The sequence below is a fragment of the Aulonocara sp. 'chitande type north' Nkhata Bay genome, linkage group LG6 (genome assembly GCF_057382095.1).
Source record: "Aulonocara sp. 'chitande type north' Nkhata Bay isolate Kocher_YH1m ecotype deep benthic linkage group LG6, A_spYH_male_GT1.1, whole genome shotgun sequence".
In the NCBI taxonomy this organism is placed as follows: domain Eukaryota; kingdom Metazoa; phylum Chordata; class Actinopteri; order Cichliformes; family Cichlidae; genus Aulonocara; species Aulonocara sp. 'chitande type north' Nkhata Bay.
The window spans coordinates 35,139,078-35,161,920 of NC_141349.1; the positions used below are offsets into that span (position 1 = coordinate 35,139,078).

At 40.2% G+C, this 22,843-nt stretch overlaps 1 protein-coding gene across 1 annotated transcript; it reads right to left on the bottom strand.

Annotated features, from left to right (window-relative positions):
- Window positions 1-616: 616 nt before the first annotated feature.
- cc2d1a (coiled-coil and C2 domain containing 1A) lies at window positions 617-21,548 on the bottom strand. The gene is made up of 28 exons (XM_086296588.1): window positions 21,336-21,548; window positions 20,990-21,059; window positions 20,755-20,893; window positions 20,518-20,621; window positions 20,194-20,439; window positions 19,739-20,054; window positions 18,894-19,003; window positions 18,713-18,785; window positions 17,938-18,039; window positions 17,690-17,817; window positions 14,902-14,974; window positions 14,632-14,765; window positions 14,174-14,261; window positions 13,371-13,447; window positions 13,110-13,205; window positions 11,037-11,159; window positions 10,724-10,782; window positions 9,858-9,974; window positions 8,825-8,898; window positions 8,678-8,736; window positions 8,441-8,592; window positions 8,231-8,321; window positions 8,006-8,155; window positions 6,066-6,257; window positions 5,828-5,954; window positions 4,331-4,407; window positions 4,158-4,205; window positions 617-4,077 (listed from the first exon to the last, which is right to left on the bottom strand). The coding sequence occupies exons 2-28, from the start codon at window positions 21,044-21,046 to the stop codon at window positions 4,045-4,047; spliced, it is 3,045 nt and encodes a 1,014-aa protein (XP_086152714.1). The 5' UTR covers window positions 21,047-21,059; window positions 21,336-21,548; the 3' UTR covers window positions 617-4,044.
- Window positions 21,549-22,843: the final 1,295 nt, after the last annotated feature.

Consider the following 22,843-nt stretch of genomic DNA (forward strand, 5'->3'; position numbering starts at 1 on the left):
AAGCGGATAACAGAGGAAAAACAAGAAGCATTTGAACCTGTTCTACCCTTTGGCATTGAGTAAAAGCCACTAAAGACTCTGTTTGCAGAGAGATAAAGTGTGCTTGCTAAGGAGTGAAAGCATAAGTGAAATATTCCACTACAAGGAAAATACGTGTTGAATCGTCAACGGGTGCCTGATTTTTGTGTTTTTCTTTACATAAATACATTTGCATCCTCTTCTGATGCAGAGAAAATTCAAATTAATTAAACCAAGTCTTCCATGTGGAAGGGCAAACTGACCCCTGCTTAATTTATTCTCAATACTCAAATGTGGTTTCAAACATGTGTTTCTTAATTGTTCTTTCGTTTTTGTTCAGCTGGTTTCTGGGATGTTTTTCTTCTCATTCTTTCAGTGTAGTTGTCATCATTTGACATTTCTTAGGTTTAGTTTTTATACAAACCCTCAGAGTTAAGTAGACACCCTTACCAAACACATGCATCAACACTCCCTCGGGCTGGGTGTTCTTGACAAAACAAAAACTGCATTTATATTTTATTTTAGTTAGCTTTATTACATTTCATGTGTTTTAGTGTTATACTTACCTATAGTAGACTTAATAATGACACAAACTCACTGCGGTTTCACCACTTTATTCGTGTCAACACCAACCTCATACATAAGATAATAAAGCCTCAAGAATCAGGCCGTCATACATTCCCATTTTAAACTGCATCAATCATCAAGACATTCACTTAAAAAAAAAGAGACAGAGCATATTATGCCATATTTACCAAATATAAATATTACATTTATAATGATTGCCCTTACGTGACTTAGCAAATTTTTTAAAAGATGTCAGCTTCAACAATAAATGGATACATTTACCCAACTCATCGGGAAGAAAGTAGTAAAAACAAAAAAATAACAAAACTTAGACCAAACTTTTTTAAATGAAATCAATAACAGGATAAAGACAGACAGCCAAACAATCGTATGAAAAGAGAGTGAGCAGGAGTGTGTGTGTTGTGGTGTGTTGTATATGCAGAAACGGAGTGTGAGTCACCAGCAGGACAAACTAACAATATGTCCCTCCACCCGGGTCCTGACCATCCACCTACCACACTGAATGCTGATGAGCTCGTTGCTACGACAACAGGTCAGCCTCAGAGGCCGCAAGGTTATTTGGGGAGTGGGGTGATGTGGCAGGAGTGCGTTTGTGTGTTTGGGGTGACGTGGGGTTACAGCTCTGGATTTAAAAGAAAAAAAAAAAGTGGGTGTGGTCTAGGCGGGGATGGGGGTGGCGGTGTGCAGTTGCACTTTTTGTGCAGGCTCAAACATGCAGCTGCTACACGGTCACACTCAGATGTTTTTCTTTTAATCGGAACGACATCTTTGTGTTGTTGTTGTTTTAGTCCAACTCACTATTTTCCATTAGAGCTGGTCTTTCTGTGAACCCCACTCCTGGGACAGATGTTCTGTTTTCAAATAATTCATTCAGCTTTGCGTTTCATCCACAGGAAAAACAAAACAGAAAACGGGAACATTAAAATTAAATACTAGTCCCTTTGTTTTAAAGTTATAAGCAGTAATTGGGGGCTTCTTTCCTTTCTGTGTGTGTTGCTAACATGAGGCCATTACTTCCGGCGACCCAGAAACTGATCTCCAAATATTGGTCATTCAGTTTCATGATTAACTTATACAAGGAAGTATAGAGGTCCACCATAAGGACTTTAAGAATTTTGTTTTTTTATGTAACCCTCTGCTGATTGTCAAAGAAAATGGTTCTGCTGAAACAAACAGGCACATGTTTACTCCAGTTTTACATGCATAGCCCCTCTAACAGATTTACAGCTGAGTGTAAGGTCCGGACAGAGAGGTGGTTCAGACTTTCAGCTGTGTTCACCCCTTGGCTCTGCCCTGCGTACAGTATGAAAACCATTAGCAGAACCTTCAAATTTGCTCAAGTTGAGTAATCCGCTGATTCACTATTTAAATCTTTCTTAATGCCCAAAGCTTTACAAATAAATTTGTACTTAAACTACACTGCTGCATAAATGCATCATTGACATTAATCCAGACCTGCTTGGCTCGAGCTCGAGTTTTAGGAGCGTTCAAGATTATAGTCTGTGCCGTACAAAGATTTAAATAAGACACAAACGATCACCTAGAAGGAAAGGGAGCACGTTTAAAGATTTGAAGCCATGTTTAATACTCCAATCTGATGTTCTAATGCTACGATCTATCTACAAAATAATATGAGATGATCAAAATCAGCATAACATTTACAAAGAGTCAAAAGATGTCCTCTGTTGATTAAAAAAAAAAAGAAAAAGTGGGGCAACGGGTGTTACATAAGGGTCACCACACAGTGGAAGGCCAACTTTAACCGGGATTATTTGCTAATGGAGTGAAGCAGTGAGTGGATTAGCGTGAACACATGATTATCTGACGTGTCACATGACCAAAAAACTATTAACTGGAGTTACCAGACATCGTTAATATTGAGGATTCAAACACAAAACGCACAATAAGGCTCACTTAAAGTAGTCTGCTACATCCCGGCTGGATGCAATCAACGTGCAACAGGAGCTATTGTCAGATTAGCACACCAAACATCTGCCCAGATCTCAGAATACATGGCAGCCCACATTTGTCGGATTTTTTTTTTTTTTTGTACATCTTGTGGTGTTGTGGCAAATCATTCTGATCATTGCAATCTGCCCACCTCAACTTTGTCAGCGTGTCAAAGTTTAAGTGGTTTTATCTGTATTTTGTCCGCTTGACTTTATTCTCCAAAAAGAAGGGAAGGCAGAGAGGAAGATGATGATGACATAGGTGTCTGTGGGAGAACTGAGACAGAAATGAGCAATTACCCAGCCATACTGACACTTATAGGGCCGCCTTCCTGTGGTTAGATTTTTCAGTATCCACTGTGCTGCCACTGGAGAGCTCAATGGGACAAATTCTGTTTTTGCATCCACCACAATCTGTGGGGGAAAAAATCACTCTGACGCAGCAGCTCTAAACTGTTTTAAACTAAGTGACAGCACAGCGGGCTTCATATTGTTTAAGAGTTTAAATAGATTCTGAGTAGGGCAGCCTATTAATCAAGAATAATCTTGAAAGGAATGGGTGCGAGGAAAATAAGATGACGAAGACGACAAAGAAGAAACAGCTGATGAAGACGCAGCAATCTCTTAGCGAGGCTAAGCTTCTACCACATTCATGGCACGCTGTTAAAACCCCTCTTCCCAGCCCCCAGAGGCGACTCTACGTCTGATGTAGTCGCCTCTTTGGTGACATAAACACTAATCCCTTATCATGGGATGTAGGCTGCTGCACCCCGAAGCCCCATTTTTTTTGTTGTTTTTTTTTTTATTTTATTCCCGTATCACAGCACTCCAAACGGAGCAGATTACTGTAATCTGTGAACACTGGAGCAGACAGATTAGATTAAGCTCATTACACACATAAAATACAGGGAAAAAGGTAAAAAAAAAACCTCTAGTTCACTGGTTAAACACACCTAAGAGTGCGTGGACAAACACACACACGCACCTTCACACACACATATTTTTGGTCATCTGTAGACACCAAAAGCTGGTGCCGAATGTAAAATGTCAAGTCTTCTGGCAGATTACTTCATCAAGAATTGTCACAGGAACGTTGGGAAAAAAACAAAAAAAACCCAAAACAAAATAGAATACCAGCAAAGTCTGTAAAGCCATTCTTTAGAAGCAGTTTCCTGTAGTGTTTGTCTTGTTTAAGTGCAAATGCATCTCCCTCTTTACACATTTGGATGTGTTTTTAATTGCCGTCTGCTTGGCGGCTGCAGCCGTTTGTTAGGTTATTGTGGCAGGTAACTAACCACATATGACACAAGCTAAAGGAACAACTGACTGAATTAGCAGTTTAGCTCATGCAGTTGTTTTGCAGCACTGAATCATGCTAAAGGTACTTATTGTACCCACTGTAGTGTTTGGTATATGAGTGTGTATGAGAGAAAGAGAGAGAGAGAGAGAAAACAGTACTCCAGCCAAGGCTCCACTCCTTATTCTGCTCTCATCCAGTGCGTTTCCTCTTCAGCGATTCCAGCTGGAGCAGAGAGAAGGTGTAAACACACTGAACAAACTGCTTTTATATACACATGACAATTACACAACAGCAAGCCTTACCTCATTCTCAACCATCTTCAACCTGCCCAGTGCATCCTTGGCAGCGTCCTATATAAGGAGAATAAAAAAAAAATTTTCACACTAAAACACACACACACACACACACACACACACACACACACACACACACACACACACACAAATGCCTGTCCATACCCTGACCCTGCACTCACCCGGTTTCCTTGGCTGGAGTATTTTTTCACAGACTCAGAAAGTCCTTGAACGAAGCGTTGCAGCACGTTTTCATATTCTGCACATGTGGTGAAGGAAAAAGTGAGTTACATGATTCGTTATCATCATCATCTTAAACAGAATGAATTTTTTGCGAGAAAACAGAAAGAAGTGATGGGGAAACGGTTCATCCCGACCTGGGATTTAGGCTCAGTTTTTGCCATCATACTGATTTTTAGATTTTTTTTCAAATCCCATATTGAGAAATAGTTATGCTGCATTTGTTATTTATGCATTCTTTGTTGTTGTTTTTTTAACATTGTATAGTATTTTGTTCATAAGCTTTTCTGTGAGCAGTGAGTCTGTTCTTCAGCTACAACTGCAAGCCAGTAAGGAAGCACTGCCACCTATGTACTCTTGAGATGGACAGTTATACGGAGACGTCTCGTTACTCAAAGCTAATTCTCTTTTCATCTTCAGCCAGTGAGTCCTGTGTTTGCTTTCCTCAGTAGATTTAGAACAAATAAACCAGTAACCATAAAACAGCTCGTTTCTGCCTGTGCTTTGGGTAAAGTTGCACGCAAGGGCCACTCATGGCCCCTCGATGCAGCAGCCTCCACTACAGGATCTGTGGAGTGGCAGCACAATCACACACATCAAGAGACTGACACAGCAGCAGCAAGGACAGCAAAGCCCACAACTAACCAACTAACCGACCAACCAACCACTCTGAGGGACACTGCCAAATGCAGGTAGAGTTTCTCTGAGATGCAGAGACAGTGACAGCAGCAGGAAACCTTAAATAATCCTTAATAATAAAACAACTTTTACTTTCTCCGCAGAGGGGATCCTCAATTTATGACTTGAGTGCCAATTTGATGCATCTATCAGACTGAATTACTGCAAAAATTAAAGCTGCCACAAAACCTGCCTGACAAAAAAGAAGATGCAGAGATGTTGTTGCATCCATAACCCGATGTTCATCAATGTAATAATTTAAAAGTTAGATTTGGAGTTTTGCAAGATAAATTCTGAAGTGCACAGGGTGCTGCTCAGATTCAGCCAAATGCTGCAAAACTGATCCGACTTCACTTCACAGTGCAAACGAATAATGAAACGCAAGGCAAAAAAAATAATGGGACAGTCTAACCTAAAGGAGCTTTTCAGTTATTAAATAGTTTGTGAATGCAAAGACTCACAAAAAAGCAGCAACTGAATCTGAATCTAATATCTAATATTGTGGTATACAGAGCAGAAATGACAAAAACTGTTCCATTTAGCTGAAACAATTCTAGGCTGTAGTGGTGATCCCAGTGATGGACTTGTGATGGAGCTGTGTGCTGCTATCAGCCAGTACTTTGAGGACCTGGACTGCTCTACATAGATGCTGTTGACGAAAGACTTTCCTGTCTCGGTCAAGTTGTTCCAAAACTGAGTCAGGCTAAGATTTTAGGGAGGGGTAAAAGCACATGTTCAAAAGTAAGAGATGTGTGTGTTACCTGTGAGCATGGCAGGAGAGGCTCGTTCCAGCTGTGCTTTCTGCCACTGCAGTCGGTGTGTGACCTCTTGGTGCTGATGGATGAGGTCAGACGGGGTTTCCCGCTTGTTCTTTCTGTACTCTGTAATCTGAGAGACAAGCGTAATGAGTGACGAGACCTTGGCGCCTTCGGGCCATTGTAAGCATCAGTGAAGTGCACGTTGTGGGTCGACTCGGGCCGCATGAACACGCAGTACTACCTTCCTCTCCAGCCGCTCCTTGTCGTAGTTGAGGAGGCTGAAGCTGTGGAGTTTGTACTGTGGAGGGGAGCTGCTGGAGTGACCGCTCCTGCTGCTTGCCTCGTGTTTCGGTTTAGACCGAGGAGATGCAGGCTGATCAGAGCTGCTTCTGCCGTTTCCTCCATGTCTCGGTTTGGACTGAGGAGATGGAGCCTAAACAAGCAGACCAGAGCATTTCTTAGATTTCTTGGGCAACTGACTCATTTTCACCCAGGTTTATGAAAATCAGGTTATTTGACTTGTGCATTGCTAGTTTTTGTAATGCCTACCTTTATTTACCCGTAATCTGACTAGCAGGCTGGTTTACACACAACAAGTTTGCAGTCCAAACACATCTAAAAGGTACTGGCCGCACTTAATGTGAGTAAAAAGCCTGCAGTCTGCTACGATGTGAGCAATGCTTTTTGCTTCTTCTGGCTACTGACAGTGGGAAAGACTAAAAGCTGGTACAGCTACTGGACTGACGATTTGCTTTCCAGCACGCTCAGAGTGTTTAAATTCAAATCTTTGTCACTATTCTGTTTCAACTTTGTTTGTAATTGTTCGTGAAATAGATTGCAGTTTAAACCATGGGTAAGAATATATGTGTAGATGCAAAACATCAATAAATAAGCATCATTTATTTAAAACTGCTTTTCACAGATAAGTGGTAGCAAGGCAGTGTACTCAAATAAAATAGAATAAACATTAATTGTCCTAAAAAAATAAATAAAAAAAACGATACAGAATGAATTAAAATCAGTAAAGAAGCCTGGCTGACTAAAAAAAAGTCAGTAAGCATCAGTAAGACACCCAAACACGAAGAAGGAAAAAAGATGCCTAAAGCCGAGAGTTTGAGTGAGTTTTAAAGCAAGGCTGTTTGTCATTTCTATTTAAATGCAGCATATACTTTACAAAAAGCACACGAATGTATTAACACTCAAGTCAGGCCTCATTGAATCATCGCAGCAGAAGATGACACAATGAGCTAATGTAATTACAACAGCGCCAGTCGCACCTCAAACAACCTGGTTGAAAAAAATTACGCAAGTAAAACAACTAATAACAAAAAGCAATAATTTGAGGAAAGTACATGCTTCTTGTTTGTTTTCCTTCTTTTGTGGAGCCATGTTTAATAAACTACTTCCATCACAGCCATTTTTTCCCTATTTTGTGCTTTTCAAATATATTTCTTGCATTTCCACTCCATGTATCTGCTGCATTTATGTGATCATGCATCCTGGCTTCTGTAATTCTACCCAGGCAGCTCTATGACTTGAACTGCATAGAACGGTCTATATTTTGAAAGAATCCAATTTTCTGTTTTTTTTTTCCATGTGAGAAAGTAAAACTGTGATTCTTTTGAAACTGTCTGAAATTCATGTGTGAAAACTGTTTCTCAGAAAGCAGCGAAACACGACAATTGTTCAGATAAAGATATCGCTGTAGTCTCCATTTTTCCTGAAAGGCTATAACGGTGTTTCCACTCATTGACTAAACATTATGCAGCAGTATGGATTCAAGAGTTTGCCAGTTTCTCCTGTGCCAAAGAACCACTAGCACTTGAGTTCATAAAGTAATTGCGTGAAGAATAAAGAGAACTCGCGAAGACGCTAAAATCTTGTACACTCTAAGACTTAAAATCGCTGCGTGAAGTGGGATGTTACTGGTAGATCACCAGTTTTAAAATAGATGTGGTTTCAGACACTATTTGATCAGCCACCAAACACTTTGTTTATACTGGCTGACTTCACACTTCTGCTCTGACACATATGAACATCCAGTTTGTGAGGCAGCACTTTGGCTCAGTGTTTTGCACAGTTTGCATCACACATGGAAGTCTTGTGTACGTCCCTGCTTGAGCTGGACATGTTTCAGTCCAAAGACAAAGGCGGGTCAGTTTAATTGATAACACTACTCACCCGTTCCTTTTGTTTCTCTGTCGGCGTGGAGACTGGTTCGAGAGTCAGCCACTTCTCCTTCACTGGATGCAACTCGACGCCTGACAGAGGCTCTCTGATCTTCACCCTCACCTCCAGCTTTCCGCCTGTAGTTTTACGTCCATCCATCACCTACAAAAAACAAACGCGCGCAGTTAAACCGCCTCTGAACATGTGTGGGTGCGCGCACGCGTAATCAACACTCACCTCTAAGATCTCTCTGATTTCACAGTGATTTTCTAGACCTTCTAGCTTCAGCTGAGCAGTTCCCAGTACTTTGTCATTCTTAAACAGGCCTCTGTAAACACAGCAGAGAATACAATTTACAGAAGCTACAACGAGGGGAAAAAAAACAAACAAAACACACCGATATGGAAGCATATTCTCTTTTTTTCTACTGAAGCTGCTGCGTTTTACCCCTTGTGGATGATTTCAAACTTGATTCCCTTGGATTGTATGACTCGTTTAAAGGCCCTGTGGCCGCGGTTGATGTTGAGTCTGAAAGTCTCTTTAAACTCTGGACTGCTGGTGTTCTTTACTGTGTTGGTTTTGTCCCTCTGAGCCTCCTCCTACACACACACAGAATTCATTAACGCACATATGTAAATACACGGACTGAAACGTCCACAGCGAGTGAATGTGAAAGATTCTCACCGCGCTGGGAAAAGGAAACTCAAATTTTACACTGGCATCCAGATCACTAGCAGAGACACCTGTGGAGAGAGAGAAGCTAGGTGTCAGTGCACAGCGATCTGACAGATTACTGCCTGGTAATTTCAAAGATGGGGATGACTTCAATACCAGAGGGAGCTGGGAGGTTGATGCCTCGGGTGACGTACAGTATCAGGTCATTGAGTGTCAGGTTGGGGTTGATCCTGCGGAGCAAAACAACAACAACAAAGTCAGCATCAGTCAGCATCACGGAGAGGCAAACAATTAACTGATGAATGAGTCACCGCCACAGTCGCTTAGCTGTTAGCTCCGTATGACACTGGAGCAGAGGCAGAGTGAGTCACAATGAGTCACTCTGAGTCATCCATCAATCCAGTCAGGAAAAGCACTACCTTTAATGTTCAATCATTTGCTTTCAAAATTAAACAGCTCATGTACGAGTAGAAAATTAAATATAAAGGACAATCCTCATAGAGTCAAAACATCTTGATTATAACGTTTTAAAAAATACACAATAAAAGTGACAGTTTGATGAACCGCGGCTTAATTGACTGACTGACAGATTTTCCTTTTTCTGCAGGCACTGACATAATGCCACAAGATGAGTAACAAAAAGTTATACAGATGATTAGTAGTCTTTATCATAGGCGTCCTCTGGATGGATGAATTACATTAATTAACATCATGTTGGCCATTATACTGCAGGCTGATTTGTATTAGGTTTTTAAGGCAGATGTATTTGTCATTTGTCAAATACATCTGCCTTAAAAATTAATTAAAAACATGGCTTAAATCAACCATTTAAAAAAAATAACCAAAACACAAATTATATAATCTAACGAATCTAATCCGACTACAGAGCTGGTTAGTTTTTTCTTTTCTAATTTTGATAACGCTGTTGAAGTGACTTGATCTCCAGTCAGGATGTTACTAAGATATAAACTGATCTGAAAATTTGATAGTTAAGTAAAATAAGGATAATGTTGACAGAGCGCAGCAGAACTATGACTAGAAGAAAAATCAGGTAACGTTTGGCCGGAGGAGACCACGAAAGATTTACAGAAATCCTTCTGGACCAAAGTGATGGACCAGCAGACAAACTGAGCGACTTGCGATGGTGTTTATTATGAATGAATCTGTATTCTGAATGTTTGCTACTGACTTGATAGAGTTGAAGGTTCTCTCCTCGGTGCGGCACTTGGGGACTGGATGACCCTTTGTGTAGGCGCTCTTTAGAATCTCTATGTACTTCATGGTCTCCTCAAGTAACTTCTCAGACCTGGGTGAGAGACAGAGTCATGATTTTTAGATCTGTGTGACAAAAAACATTTTTCTTTTAGTTTGATTTTGTCATTTTTATGCATTTTCGTGTCTACACGTCTACACACATCTTGGTCTCGCCTGGTACTGAAATACAACAAGTTTAATAACTGCACAGCTGAACAGCTCTATTTCCTGAGACAAACACATATATCACTGCATTTGAAAATCCGCGATTACAAAACACTCTGTGCATCATCTGTAAAAATAAATCCTAATTTTCTAGGACAGGACAAGATTTTTCAAACCATGCCAGAAAAATGAGGAAGCAGGACAAACCCTCTGAAGATAAGAAAAAGTTTTAAAGTACAATTCTCAAAGGTTAAATGTCAAAATATTTGAAGAAAACTACAAATATTATAAAGAGGTACATCATATATAAAGATAGCTAAAATCACTGTGTGCATGCTGACAATATAATTAAGAATTACAGAAGTTCTCAGTTAGATTTATTACAGACATTCATTAAAATGAAAAAAAAAACTACATTAATCTGAGTCATAAAACCCTTTCTCTGTATTTCAGATTTTATTGAAATTTTGTGAAAAGGTGAATTTATACTTAATGTGATCACAACCAGATCTGTTCTAGAAGTTGGTGTTGATGCCTTTGAGGTAAACAGTGATCTTTTCAATGTTAAGCTCCAACATGACTGCAAAAAAAAAAAATCCCACGGTTATAAAACTAAAACAAAAAAAAGTTTCTTACTTTAAAGCCTCGGCCACGTTTCCCGTGTTTGTGAATTGCTGGGAGAGGCCCAGACATTTCTGTTCATGGAGAGAGAACAAAAGAGGGCGTGTTGTGTGTGTGAGAGAGAGAACATACCGTAGGCGAGGACAACAAAATAAAGAACAACTGTTATTTGTCTGTTTAAGAATCACAATCACAATATGTATGAACATTTCGTAACTAATAACCGTAACTAACACATGACATTAACATCAGTATGTAAGGTGGACGTCAAGAAGGTGCTTTTTCAGATAAAATGTAGCATAAAGATGAGGGAAAGGTGCATCTTAACCTCGTACTGCTTTTTCAAGTGATCCATGAGGTTATGGTACTGCTCACTCGTGGTACGAGAAGAAGGAGAGGTACGGGAACGAGCCAGGGTGTAGTCTTCTTCACTTACTGGAAGACTGGGAATCTGTTGTAAAGGAGAAATAGAAACAAACAAATAATAATAAAGACAATTAGAAAGTTACCAGGACCCATTCAAATACAAATGTAACTGATTTAATACAAATATTCTGTTATGAGTTACAACACAGCTTTGAAAACCGCATGTCCAACTTGGATCGAACTCTAATCAGCTGTTACTTCGTTTCCTGTCTGTCTGTTTTTACACTTGTGTGACAAACAAACAGAAGCACAAGCATAATATTCTTGGTTAACACATGAGGAGACACACTGAGAAATAAACAAGTTATAGTGAGTTATATGCAGAGAAGTCAAATAAAAGTGAGGCAAAAATAAATCAAAATCTTATGGGACAACTGGCACAGATATGAAATATGAATAGTGTAATGATGCTGAAAATATGCGTGCGCGCACACACACACAGAGGCGTGCGCGCACACACACACACACACACACACACACACACAGGAGGTGAGACCAGGTGTTTTGATTTCACCCCGTGTTTCCTTCCTATCATCTTCTATTTCCGTCACATTGTGTTAACACACCTCACACATTCAGCTCCTGCTGCCGTGACAACCTGTATAGCAGCAAACACACACACACACACACACACACACACACACACACACACACACACACACAACTCGTTTAATATAAATTATTTTAGCATGATACAACCAGTCTGTGTATTATTTCAGGTTTTTAGTAAATTTTTCCTGTTTACTTGTAGCTGAGGTATGCACAGTGACGCGCCCAGTGGACATGCCAAACTAAAAAGGGAAGAGCACCTGCAAGCTAACCAACCAGCAAACAAAGAAGCGCACACAAAGCCAACTTTAACAGAGGTGTGAGACAGAGTTTCTTCATCAAGTGTTAAGACAGGCCTGCGTTTCCATTCACTGTGAGATAATTGGTGTTTTTAAAGAATATAAATGTGCAGTATTTTCTTTCCCAGCAGAGACATGGAACCACAAGCTGGGTATGGAGGCAAAATGTTGGCGAGTTGAAAAGACGCATGTAACTACAGGCAAAAACTGACTTTTCAAGCTATGTGATTAGTGTGTGCTTAGTCAAGTTCACGCCAGAAGGTTATGCTGTAGGGCAGCGGTCCCCAACCCCCGGGCCTCGGACTGGTACCGGTCCGTGAGTCATTTGGTACCAGGCCGCGAGAGTTGAGGCTCAGGTGTGAAATGTATAGTTTTCAGGGTTTTTATCGGTTTTCAGCGTTATTTTGTTATCGTTTTTATCGTTAACTCGATTTTCCTGGGTCTTTTCACGTGTGTTATGAATAAATCTTATTTTTTCGGTACCGGTACTAGTTTTATTTTGTTGTATTTATCCGCGACACCTTAAAGGCCGGTCCATGAAAATATTGTCGGGCATAAACCGGTCCGTGGCGCAAAAAAGGTTGGGGACCGCTGCTGTAGGGTACAGGTAAACCACATGAACAAAAAAATGTTTTAAATTAAAAAAGAATAAATTAAAAAACATTTTCCCCCAATGCTGCCACTATATTGTCACATCCCAGCCAGTAAAATGAGCTATGAGAGCCTTTTCCAAATACGTGTAAATATGCCATTTATTGTGAGTGCCCATCATATTCAAGCTTATGAAACAGGTTGTTATGAGTCATCTGCTTGTTGTAAAACTAATCAGAATGGCTGTGCAGCTTTTTGTGTTGACTAGTTGAGAGTTTCTGTGAGGTTTGATGAGGCTATGTGGTATATGCAGGTTACATGACCATCAAAGCCTGACAAACTACAGATGTCTCACAGTCAACATGACTCTTATTTCCCAGTGTGGCTCTAGTGAAACTAAATTTGACACCCTTGATCAAGATTATCCTGAGTATTACCGATCCACCTCCTATTCAGGGTCGTGGGGGTGCTGGAACCTATCCTAGCTACCGTAGGGCAAGCAGTGATTACTAATATATAGAAAATGTATTTATAACCTTGGTGATGTCAACTGGCAGGCCAGACTTTGCAGCAGTGATCATGGCGTCCAGTCCTTTGGCATGTCTGAGGTGCTGTGCTGCTCCTGTCATGTCCTACAAACGCAGCAACAGATGCATCAATGAAAAATACAACAAAGGTTTGGAATTCCAATAACATCAAAGGCAGCTGTGCTAAAAACATCTGCATAACTGTAAAGATGGCACTGTATGCATCTAAAACAAAAACAAAGAAAATAAGCTGGGAAGTCAAAAGATTACCTTCATATTTTTGGAGCGCAGTGCCGCACGCATGAAAGCTTGTCGCCTTAGCAACAGGAAATCCAATTGCTGCTGGGCTACAAGGATAATTAAGACAAAAATAAGCGAAACTTACTGTATACCACGTTCACACCGTTAGAAAAAGTTTATTTCAGCTTATCTGTGACTCACTTCTTGACCACACATTGTTTATGTCACATATTGGGTTGAACAGTGTGTGGTGCTGAATCAGATACAGGTCTGATTCTCTTCGCAGTCTGAACAGTAAAAATTGATTCATCACTTGCTTGAAATAAGTGTCATTTTTACATCCTGAACTTTTTGGATGAAATTTGTTTTACTGAAGCCATTTGCATCACGATCCACTCCTGGCTCCAGCTGCATACACCTCTGTAAAGACTTAGCAGCCACTGCAGTACAAAAAACCAAAAGTGAAGTGTTGTCTCGCTTTACCCTCGTCTTCTTTGTCCAGTCGCAAGTTTGCTGACGTCTACTGCACACAGACAAAAGTGTAAACACTGACTCAGGTGTCCTCCATGTTTACTGCTTGGCAACAGCAAAATTAGTGCCCTCGTCTTCTTTTGCACATGCAGGTAAGTTCAGGACTGAGACCAGGTCACAATGAAATCTGATATTGCTCAGTCACTTTTTTCATATAGCGCCTTTTGTGAGAGCGAGAACGGTGAGCATAAATGGGCCATAAGGTTTGCAGTATGACAACACTTCAGTGTTGTGTAACACTCAAACATCGCGCATGACACATGCACATGCCCCTCTTACACACACCCACATTTGAAACTCACCTTTAGCTCCCAGTTTCGGAGTTGAGGAGCCTGCAGGAGCCTGAGGAGCTGGAGACTTTGCTTTCTGGACAGGTGGACGCACCACAGCCTGCAGAGGTTAGGATCAATAGCAAATGAAATGAACACAAGAACAGATTTCAAGGTCACAAAATACAGCTTAATACATCTGTGAGTTTGTGTGTGAATAAACTGATTTACCTTAAAGCGTTTGTGTAAATTATTACGGCTATTAATAAACTTGTTAACAAGCCCAAAAATGATGCAATAGGCAGAAGGTGCAGTTGAGAAAACAATGACTGAATAATCTGCCATAGAAGTTGCAGAAGCTATTATGGGAGACAATAAAGCTTTTTTTTTTGGCTTGGTGCAAAAACAATCAGATTTCTTGGCTGCAAAAAACACAATTTGGCCATTTGGCAGTCCCTGAATTTGTTTTTTCCCCCCATTCTTCTTTTTACCTTGGCAGCTTCTTCGTGCCCATCCTCTTCCTCATCTTCTGCGTCTGCATCCTGGTTTGCTATTTTCATTGCTGTTTCCAGGACACCCATGAAGTTCTGCTGACCACCCTCTGTGCCCTGAAGTGGTGGACAACCTGGAGCAAATAACAAAAATCACACACACACACACACACACACACACACACACACACACACACACACACACGAAGAAGCCTTACACATCAACTCAAGACATCAAAATCTCAAGACACACATGAACTCAAAACTTACCTGGTGGCACGGGTAGATCAGATAAGTTAACAGGTCGGCCAGCTTTGTGAGCTTTGATGGCGTCCTGATATTGCTGTTAAGAGTGAACATTAAGTAATTAATATTACTCAATGTTAGGTATTTTAGTACCATGGTAGCATTTACTGGATATTGTTTTATAGTGACATTATGCAGGAAAACTCTGTCATTCAATAAGGCCCCTTTGTTTTAGTTATTTTTCTCTTTGACCCAAGAATTGATGTGTGAGAATCACAGGCTGGTACAAGGTTGAAATACCACAGAGATCACTCCCTCAGCTACATTAGTTTCTTAATCTTTTAGACGCCTGTTGAAGGCCAAATGGTTTGTTTCAGATTTCACTAATGAAAGAACTCTTCGTTTTGTGCCTTGAAAATATGTCGCTGAGATAATCACAATTGTAGCTGAACTAATAAACTACACAAAGGATGCTTCTTCACCCAAGGGCAGGAAGACGCTCCCTTATCTTGGTCTGTACTGGTTTAAACTGATAAATCTGCTGTCTCATGAATTTTACCCTCTATATAAACTGTTGTACTTGTGAATAAAGTTGAGTCAATTTGGGAAGACAATCTAAAGCAGTCTCTGTTTTCTTGTTCTCCCAAGCTGCTCCCGAGCTCGTACTAACACGCTGAATGGCATGCTTGAATATTGCTTGAGAATATATTTGACTGTGTTACAGACTAAGGGACATTCTCTGCTGATAGGTGAAGGTACATTCTCTGCTGATAGACGTCCACGCCTCGAAGGAAGTCGATCCACGGATTAGGCCCTGGAAACCGTTTCCTTCACTCAAGTTTTGCAAGACATATATATATATATATATATATATATATATATCTCAGAGGTGGGACCAAGTCATTGTTTTGCAAGTCTCAAGTAAGTCTCAAGTCTTTATCCTCAAGTCTCAAGTCAAGTCTCAAGTAATGTCAGGCAAGTCAGAGTCGAGTCTCAAGTCACTGGTGTAAAAGTCCAAGTAAAGTCACAAGTCTGAAATTTTGAATTTCAAGTCCTTTCGAGTCTTTAAAAAAAAAAACGAAAAAAAGCATGTTGCAGTTATATGCTAAATGTAAATATTAGACCATGTAATTTTTAAATCTGTGTTCTTCTCAACACATGACAAAATAGTGAACTTAGAAAATATACACAAATTGTGAAATTGCACCTCTTTAAAATGCAGCTCAATTAAACCTAGCTCCAAGAATAATTTTCACCGACAGTTCTGAGATAAGCTGCATGTTATTCTTGGATGCGCTTGTAGGACCGGCTTTAAAATCGCATGACAAAAATATCATACATAAATAAATGATATTTTAAAAAATATATAATTTAAAAAAAAACTGCATCACCAACGTAGCCTGGAAAACATTTGCTAGTTAGATGAAGTCAGCTATCTCATCTTAGCATATTTATATGCATATTTATAATTACACGGTTCTTGGAGTGAGTGCATACACTCATGAAGTTTAGTAACTTCCGGTCACTGCAACAAGCCCAGGTACAGTTTACCGACGGATGGGTGCAGGACCTTGAAATGCACCGTGTAGAAAGTAAAGACCATCGTACGTATCATAAGTTTACCAGTCTCACAAATCGTCGTCATAAATACACATTCGTTAACCGTTTATTAATAGGACCTTTGAGCTCAACGGTAGTTAATTAGCAGTGGAAATAATTTCTGGTAGCATCACAGAAATGTAGCAGTGACAATAATATTGTATGCTGTAATCGCACTGGACAATTAGTGATACAAAACAACTGTTTTACCCTGTGAATAAAAGTATATGTTTTTGTCAATGTACCATAATAACAGAAGCGAAACACAATATTCTGTCAGGACAATTCACTATTTATGCACAATAAACAAAGGAGCATAGCGCGACAATTTCTGTTCAGCGCCAGACTTGCTTGTAACCTATATCACCAATTATGTTAAGAAAAATGACGCATTAACTACAACAGCAGACTGACCTTTGTGGAAATGCTTGGAGCAGACTAACCTGTGAGCTGGAGGGTTCTGGGACGTTATAATTGGTCTTTGAATGGCTGCAATCCAGTCGCATCTTTGTTACTTCGGAAACATGGCTCGAACAATTTCTCTTCAATGACGTAATCCGATAACAACCGATCTCTTTACCCGTCGGCTTCCCGTGGCTGTCATGCGACCGGCTATTGCAGTTAATAACACAACAGCTTCTTGACATTTTTGTGTTTCTTTTTATCGCTGTGTGACTGGTTTCAATTGAAAGCCTGCGTGCGCTAGTACCGCTTGCCACGAGTTCCCAGAATCCTTTGCGGTTCTACCCGTGAATGACGTCACATTTTCAATCTCTATATAATATGCATGTTAAATTTTATATTTGGGGTAAAATATCAAGTCTTTTCAAGTAAACCGGTTCAAGTCCAATTCAAGTCCCAAGTAATTGGTGTAAAAGTCCAAGTCAAGTCACAAGTCTTAGAACATTATTTCAAGTCAAGTCTAAAGTCATAAAATTAATGACTCGAGTCTGACTCGAGTCCAAGTCATGTGACTCGAGTCCACACCTCTGATATATATATATATATATATATATTGAAATCTAACATATGAAAGCACACAAAACCATTTCCATTCCAATTCAAGCACAAAATCGAGGAATTCGTTTTTTAAAAAAAGAAGCTGTAACAGCTAAAAATGTTTTAATATCTTGTTTCTTTTAGTTTCACTGAGCATAGAGTTTATTTGGAAAAAACAAGCAAACACATGTGCCACAATATTTGTGTTGTGTACCTTCATAATGCGCTGATGCATCCGGGCCTTGCGATCGTCCCCTTTGCTCTTAGCTCCCTCTGCTGCTGACTTGTATATATCCAACCTCTGCTGCAGGGCTTCAGCCAAACTTTTGGGAGCAGGCAGATCTTCAGAAGGCACAAACACACAGTAACGTACATTATTATTTTAACATGACTTTTTTTATTTAAAATCACTTCATCACACTTTTTGGTTAAAGTGAAGGACTGGGACTCCTGGAATCTTACCCGCAGTGGCCACCTGGGAGGGCGCAGGAGCAGCAGGAGCAGCAGGGGGGTCAGGTTTAGAAGAAGACTGAGGAGGCGCACTTTGCTCTGTTATTACGTCTCCTGCAGACGGTGGAGAAGTGGACACAGGTTATGATTGTAACTAATTATGAAGTACACATTAAACCCCGTTTGAACATGATTATCAAATCCAAGACCGTTTTTTGGTACAATATAGAGGCCGTGGCCGAGAAGTTTCTGGACCAAAAAATATACGATTGAACTTTATCCAAAGACTTGATGATGTAACTCTTGCTCTCAAGTATTACAGTGAAACAGATTTTTTTAATATACAGTCCTTAATCATCAGAGTTGTTTTTATAGTTTTTGTTGTGAATTAGTCTCTGAAACTCTTTTACATCTCCATTACTTGGAAAGCACTTTGCAGCTGAATAAATATAAAAATGTTTTAAATGATGCTTGTGTGATTGGCGCTAATGTTCTTACAGTTTCTCAATTTTTACTGTGCCTCAACAAGACCAGCCAGAGAACAAGCAACATCTGAGTGAGACTCTGGCACATGTGCAGAAACAAATATGTGACATGAACATACATAACATAACTCAATTAAGTACAGATGACGTGTGTTAGAGTGGAGCTTATAAACTGGACGTTTTTTAAGCAAAATTATTTTATTTAAATGGGCATTAATTTAATTTTATTAAAGGAAACTGTTAGCACTATAGTGAGTGCATGAATGAGCATTTAAAACTAACATTCTCCTTTAACCACTGACCAGGTGGAGGAGGCAGTGAGCTCAGGTCTACTGGTTCGCCCCGGTCCAGTGCCTCCAGTATCACATCGAAGTTCTGCATAAATCAAGAGCAGCGTTGTTAAAACAAACTATGAAAAATCCTCACACTACAACCACACACACACTCTTACTCCAAAGCCCTGGCTGACATCAGCTGTGTTACCTTGGCAGTGAGGTAGTGCTGTTTGGCCTGGTCAATGTTGCCGCTCTGTTTGGCGTGTATGGCAGCCATCTTATAATCCCTCTGTCTGGTCAACACTGCCTGTTTCGCCTCTGCGTGAAGAAGACATAGTCATGTGAGGGCGAGCATTACAGTAACATTTAGTTAGCAGACACGCTACTTGTCAGAGCAGCATAAATTATAATGTATGTTGTCAGTTAAGCGTCCATCGATCTCTTTAACCGCTTATCAAAATAAGGGTCATGGAAGAGCTAAAACCTATCCCAGCTGCTACAGGACTGAGAGGTAGAGTGGTGCACTCACAGGGCTAACTCGAAGAGATAGACAACACACTGTCATCCACACCTACAGCCAGTTTAGAGTCACTCATTAACTAAGCATGTACTGTATGTCTGACGGTGTTAGCAAGGAGACAAAAGCATTCATGCAAACTGCGCGCAGAAAAGCCACTGACCAGGGGATCTGAACCAAGAACCGTTTTGCTGTGAGATCACATTGTGAGGCATTTATTAAAAAGGTGTCGTCGATAACAGAAGCTAGAGAAAATGTACTGTCTGATCAGAAGTGAAAAAAATCCCACATGTATTTTAATCTTAATAAAGGAAAGAAAGCTTCTCTCAAACTGAAACAGAAGTAAAGATCTGCAGAAGGAAAGAAAAACAACGCAAATTAATCTTTTATGCAATGTTGTTTAGTGCAGTTATTTAAATGACCAAATATTATTCAATTCTTTTGAGTACGATGCTAATCTGATTAACTTGCACTATGACCGTGTATTTACTTTTATACTCTTCTAATAAACAGTATAATTCACATAATGTGTTTACCTGAGTGATGAGCATTAGGCTGGCTGGGTGTGAGGGGAGAGATGGCAGGTGTTTCCGGAGTCATGGCAGCAGCTTGCTTTTGGGGAGGGATCAAACGCGTTGGCTTAGTGTTCAGAGGTGTCGGGTCAGCTTCCCTCAGAGGTTTCTGATTGGTGGGAGGGGGAGGGACCAGCACAGGCTTGGGCACCTCTCGTTCTTTAACCACTTCAGGCTGGGCTGGGGAATCCGACTTTCCGCCGAGAGCAACAGGTGGAGGCATCTCTTCTTCATTGACTGGTTTTCCTTTCTTGGCAGATGTTAGCATGGACTGTAGAGTCTAAGGTGGAAGAAAAAAACCCATAAACATAAAGCTTGATCTGAGCAGTAAATGAAAACTTGAAGACTCTAAATAAAGACAAAAGTATGTACACAAGACTTCACATCCTATAAGATGCGTTTCTGCCTATTTGCTTTACCTTCAGCCCGCGTTCATATCTTCGAACTTTGCTAGTCTCGCCTGCAGCCTTGGCGTTGGAAATGGCAGTCTGATACATTTCAATACGCTCGAGGAGCCGTGACTCCAACCCAGTTGCACCACTGGGAGCAGCAGGAGGTGAGGGGTGTGAGGCGACACTAGTTTTAGGAGCTGTTGGTGTAGCGGCAGGTGGAGTTGGAGCAGGAGTATGCTCCTCATCATCCTCCAAAACATCATTCAGTTCTGCCTATGTGCAGAAAGGAAAATGTCAGTTAACTGTTTAGTCCCTGAAACGCTTACGTTTGTGTCTGTTTGTGTCCATTACCAACAGATCTTCATCATCCAAATCATCGTCCCCCATGTCGTCATCATCTATATCTTTCATACACAGAGCTGCCATTCGCTCAATTTCAGCCATGGGAACAGGAGCTGAACAGAAGAGGCAAACATATGAACATAATGTCAACTGCTCTTTGTGATATAAGGAAAAGGTCAGTTTAAACATTAGCACATGAATGAGAAAGAAAGAAGGCTTAATGTGCCAGAAGTGTGTCATCCTCACCTCTCCCATCACCTTTCTTCCCTTGTGCTCTTCCTTCCTTCCTTCCTCCCACCAGATTGAGCAACTCTGCCTCCAGCTCATCATCATTTCCCTCATCATCCATGCCGCCATCCGGAGACAGGTCAAGGAGCAGCCCCATCTGTGACACAGACAGACAGATAGGAGAAACGGCTTCAGAGTCCTGCCTGCTTGCCACACGTAAAGTTTACAGTTATCAGACAGGGAGGGTAATTACCTGTTTGGCTCGGGCCGCCCCTTGACCCCGAGGAGGTGGGTTGCGACTGCGACTCATTGACTTTTAATACCTAAAAGTGAACGCACAAACAGGATGACAGTAAATTACCCCAAAAGGGAAACCAATAGATATAGAATAAAGTTAAAACAAGTACAACTCTGACTCCTTGGAGTAAAATATACATAAATAATGATTACTTAGTACACCTGAGTCGGTACACTTCACTATCAGCCTCAAGGGCAATGTGGCGTAATAAATCAAACAACTTCTATGATCTAATATGCAGTTAGCTTCTATATTTATGTCAGCTAATAGCTAGACCCACAGCTTCACACGGGCTGTTTACCTGCTTAGATTAACGGAGTTAAACGTTAGCGTTACAGCCACACGGGTCGACGGTTAAAATCGGATCCAAATGAGGAACAGCAGACCAGATCTACCGTGACAGATATATTTCTGCCTTCTTTTCGAGTTCCCAAAACAAGATTCGCAGACAGTGGAATTTACTTCCTATATTGCGTCTCCAATAGCAACGAGCATTGCACTTTACGGCTAGACCAGAGCCGTTGAATGGAGAGTCACGTCTCACGTGATTCATGCAGGGCAAATCGATCCCGGAAGTGCTTAGGGAGTGTGATTGCAGAGCGAAAAAGTGTTTTTGTGTTTGTTGTTGTTGTTTTTTGTAATTAGGCATCAAGAAATGCATCATTATGTAATAGTGTGTATACCTCGATGAGGTACATCCATTAACATCTTTGTATATTTATTTATAACTCAAATATTCTAGGATTCATTTGAACTGGAAGCCTTATTTGCTTACTCAACATATTTTAAAACTGTTGAATTGTTGTTCATGTGTTGTTTAACAGCATGCTAATCAGAAAGAGTCTAAACCAAATATATTACTATATGTTGATGGAACAAAATAAATATTTAAAAGTTAATTATTTCCTACCTGCCACGTTTTCTTCATTGTCCTTTCAGAATTTATCATAAATTTATGTTATTTAAGAAAAGGTTATGAAGGATGACATTATAACAATTCACTGCACTAGCATGAGCGTTAGTCTGCTTTCTTTGTAAATACATAGCACACTTGATAATAATAATAATAATATACTGCTATTTGTTCTTTTGCATGACATAGGCAGAAACCTTTCTGTTGTGTATGTAAAAACAATCTGCTACTAAATTAGAACATCAATACTGGGAAGGTTACATTAAAACAAGTTACTGTGTATCATGTATCCCTGTATACATCCTTGTGCTGCTCACTCAGAGATCAGATTATAAATTACATCTACAGTCATCCCAGTGGCATCCTACTATCTTTCTTATTGCTGCTTACAAGTATTTCTTTTTTCAAGCTAATGTTTAAAAGTGAATATGTGATTATTTATGTATGTATTTTGGTAATAACTCTTAATTCTTATCATTGTAGTTTTTATGGCTATATTTGGATAGCTTTATCTAACTTGTTATCTTTATGTACGTCAGAGCTGATTCACTGATGGAGGAGTTTTGTGGAACAAGAGCAGAGTAACACCAGCAGCAAACTGTCTACCACAGATAGAGATGAGTCACTTTAACCTGAGAAATTAGATAGGGAGAAAACATAGCATCAAAGAACCACTGATATTATTGTAATGGTCCTCTAACCTCAAAGTGCCTATCAACAGCCAAAATGGGAAGCATATGAGCCAATCAGAGAAGAGCTTTCGGACAGTTTGAGCTGCGTGTTGGTATACATGTACTCAATATTGTTTCTCTTGCATCCATGAGGGGAATTAGCATGATGTTTGCTCAACACTTTGTGGGAGGAGCTAGATGTTAACCACGTTGATGCTCTGGCTA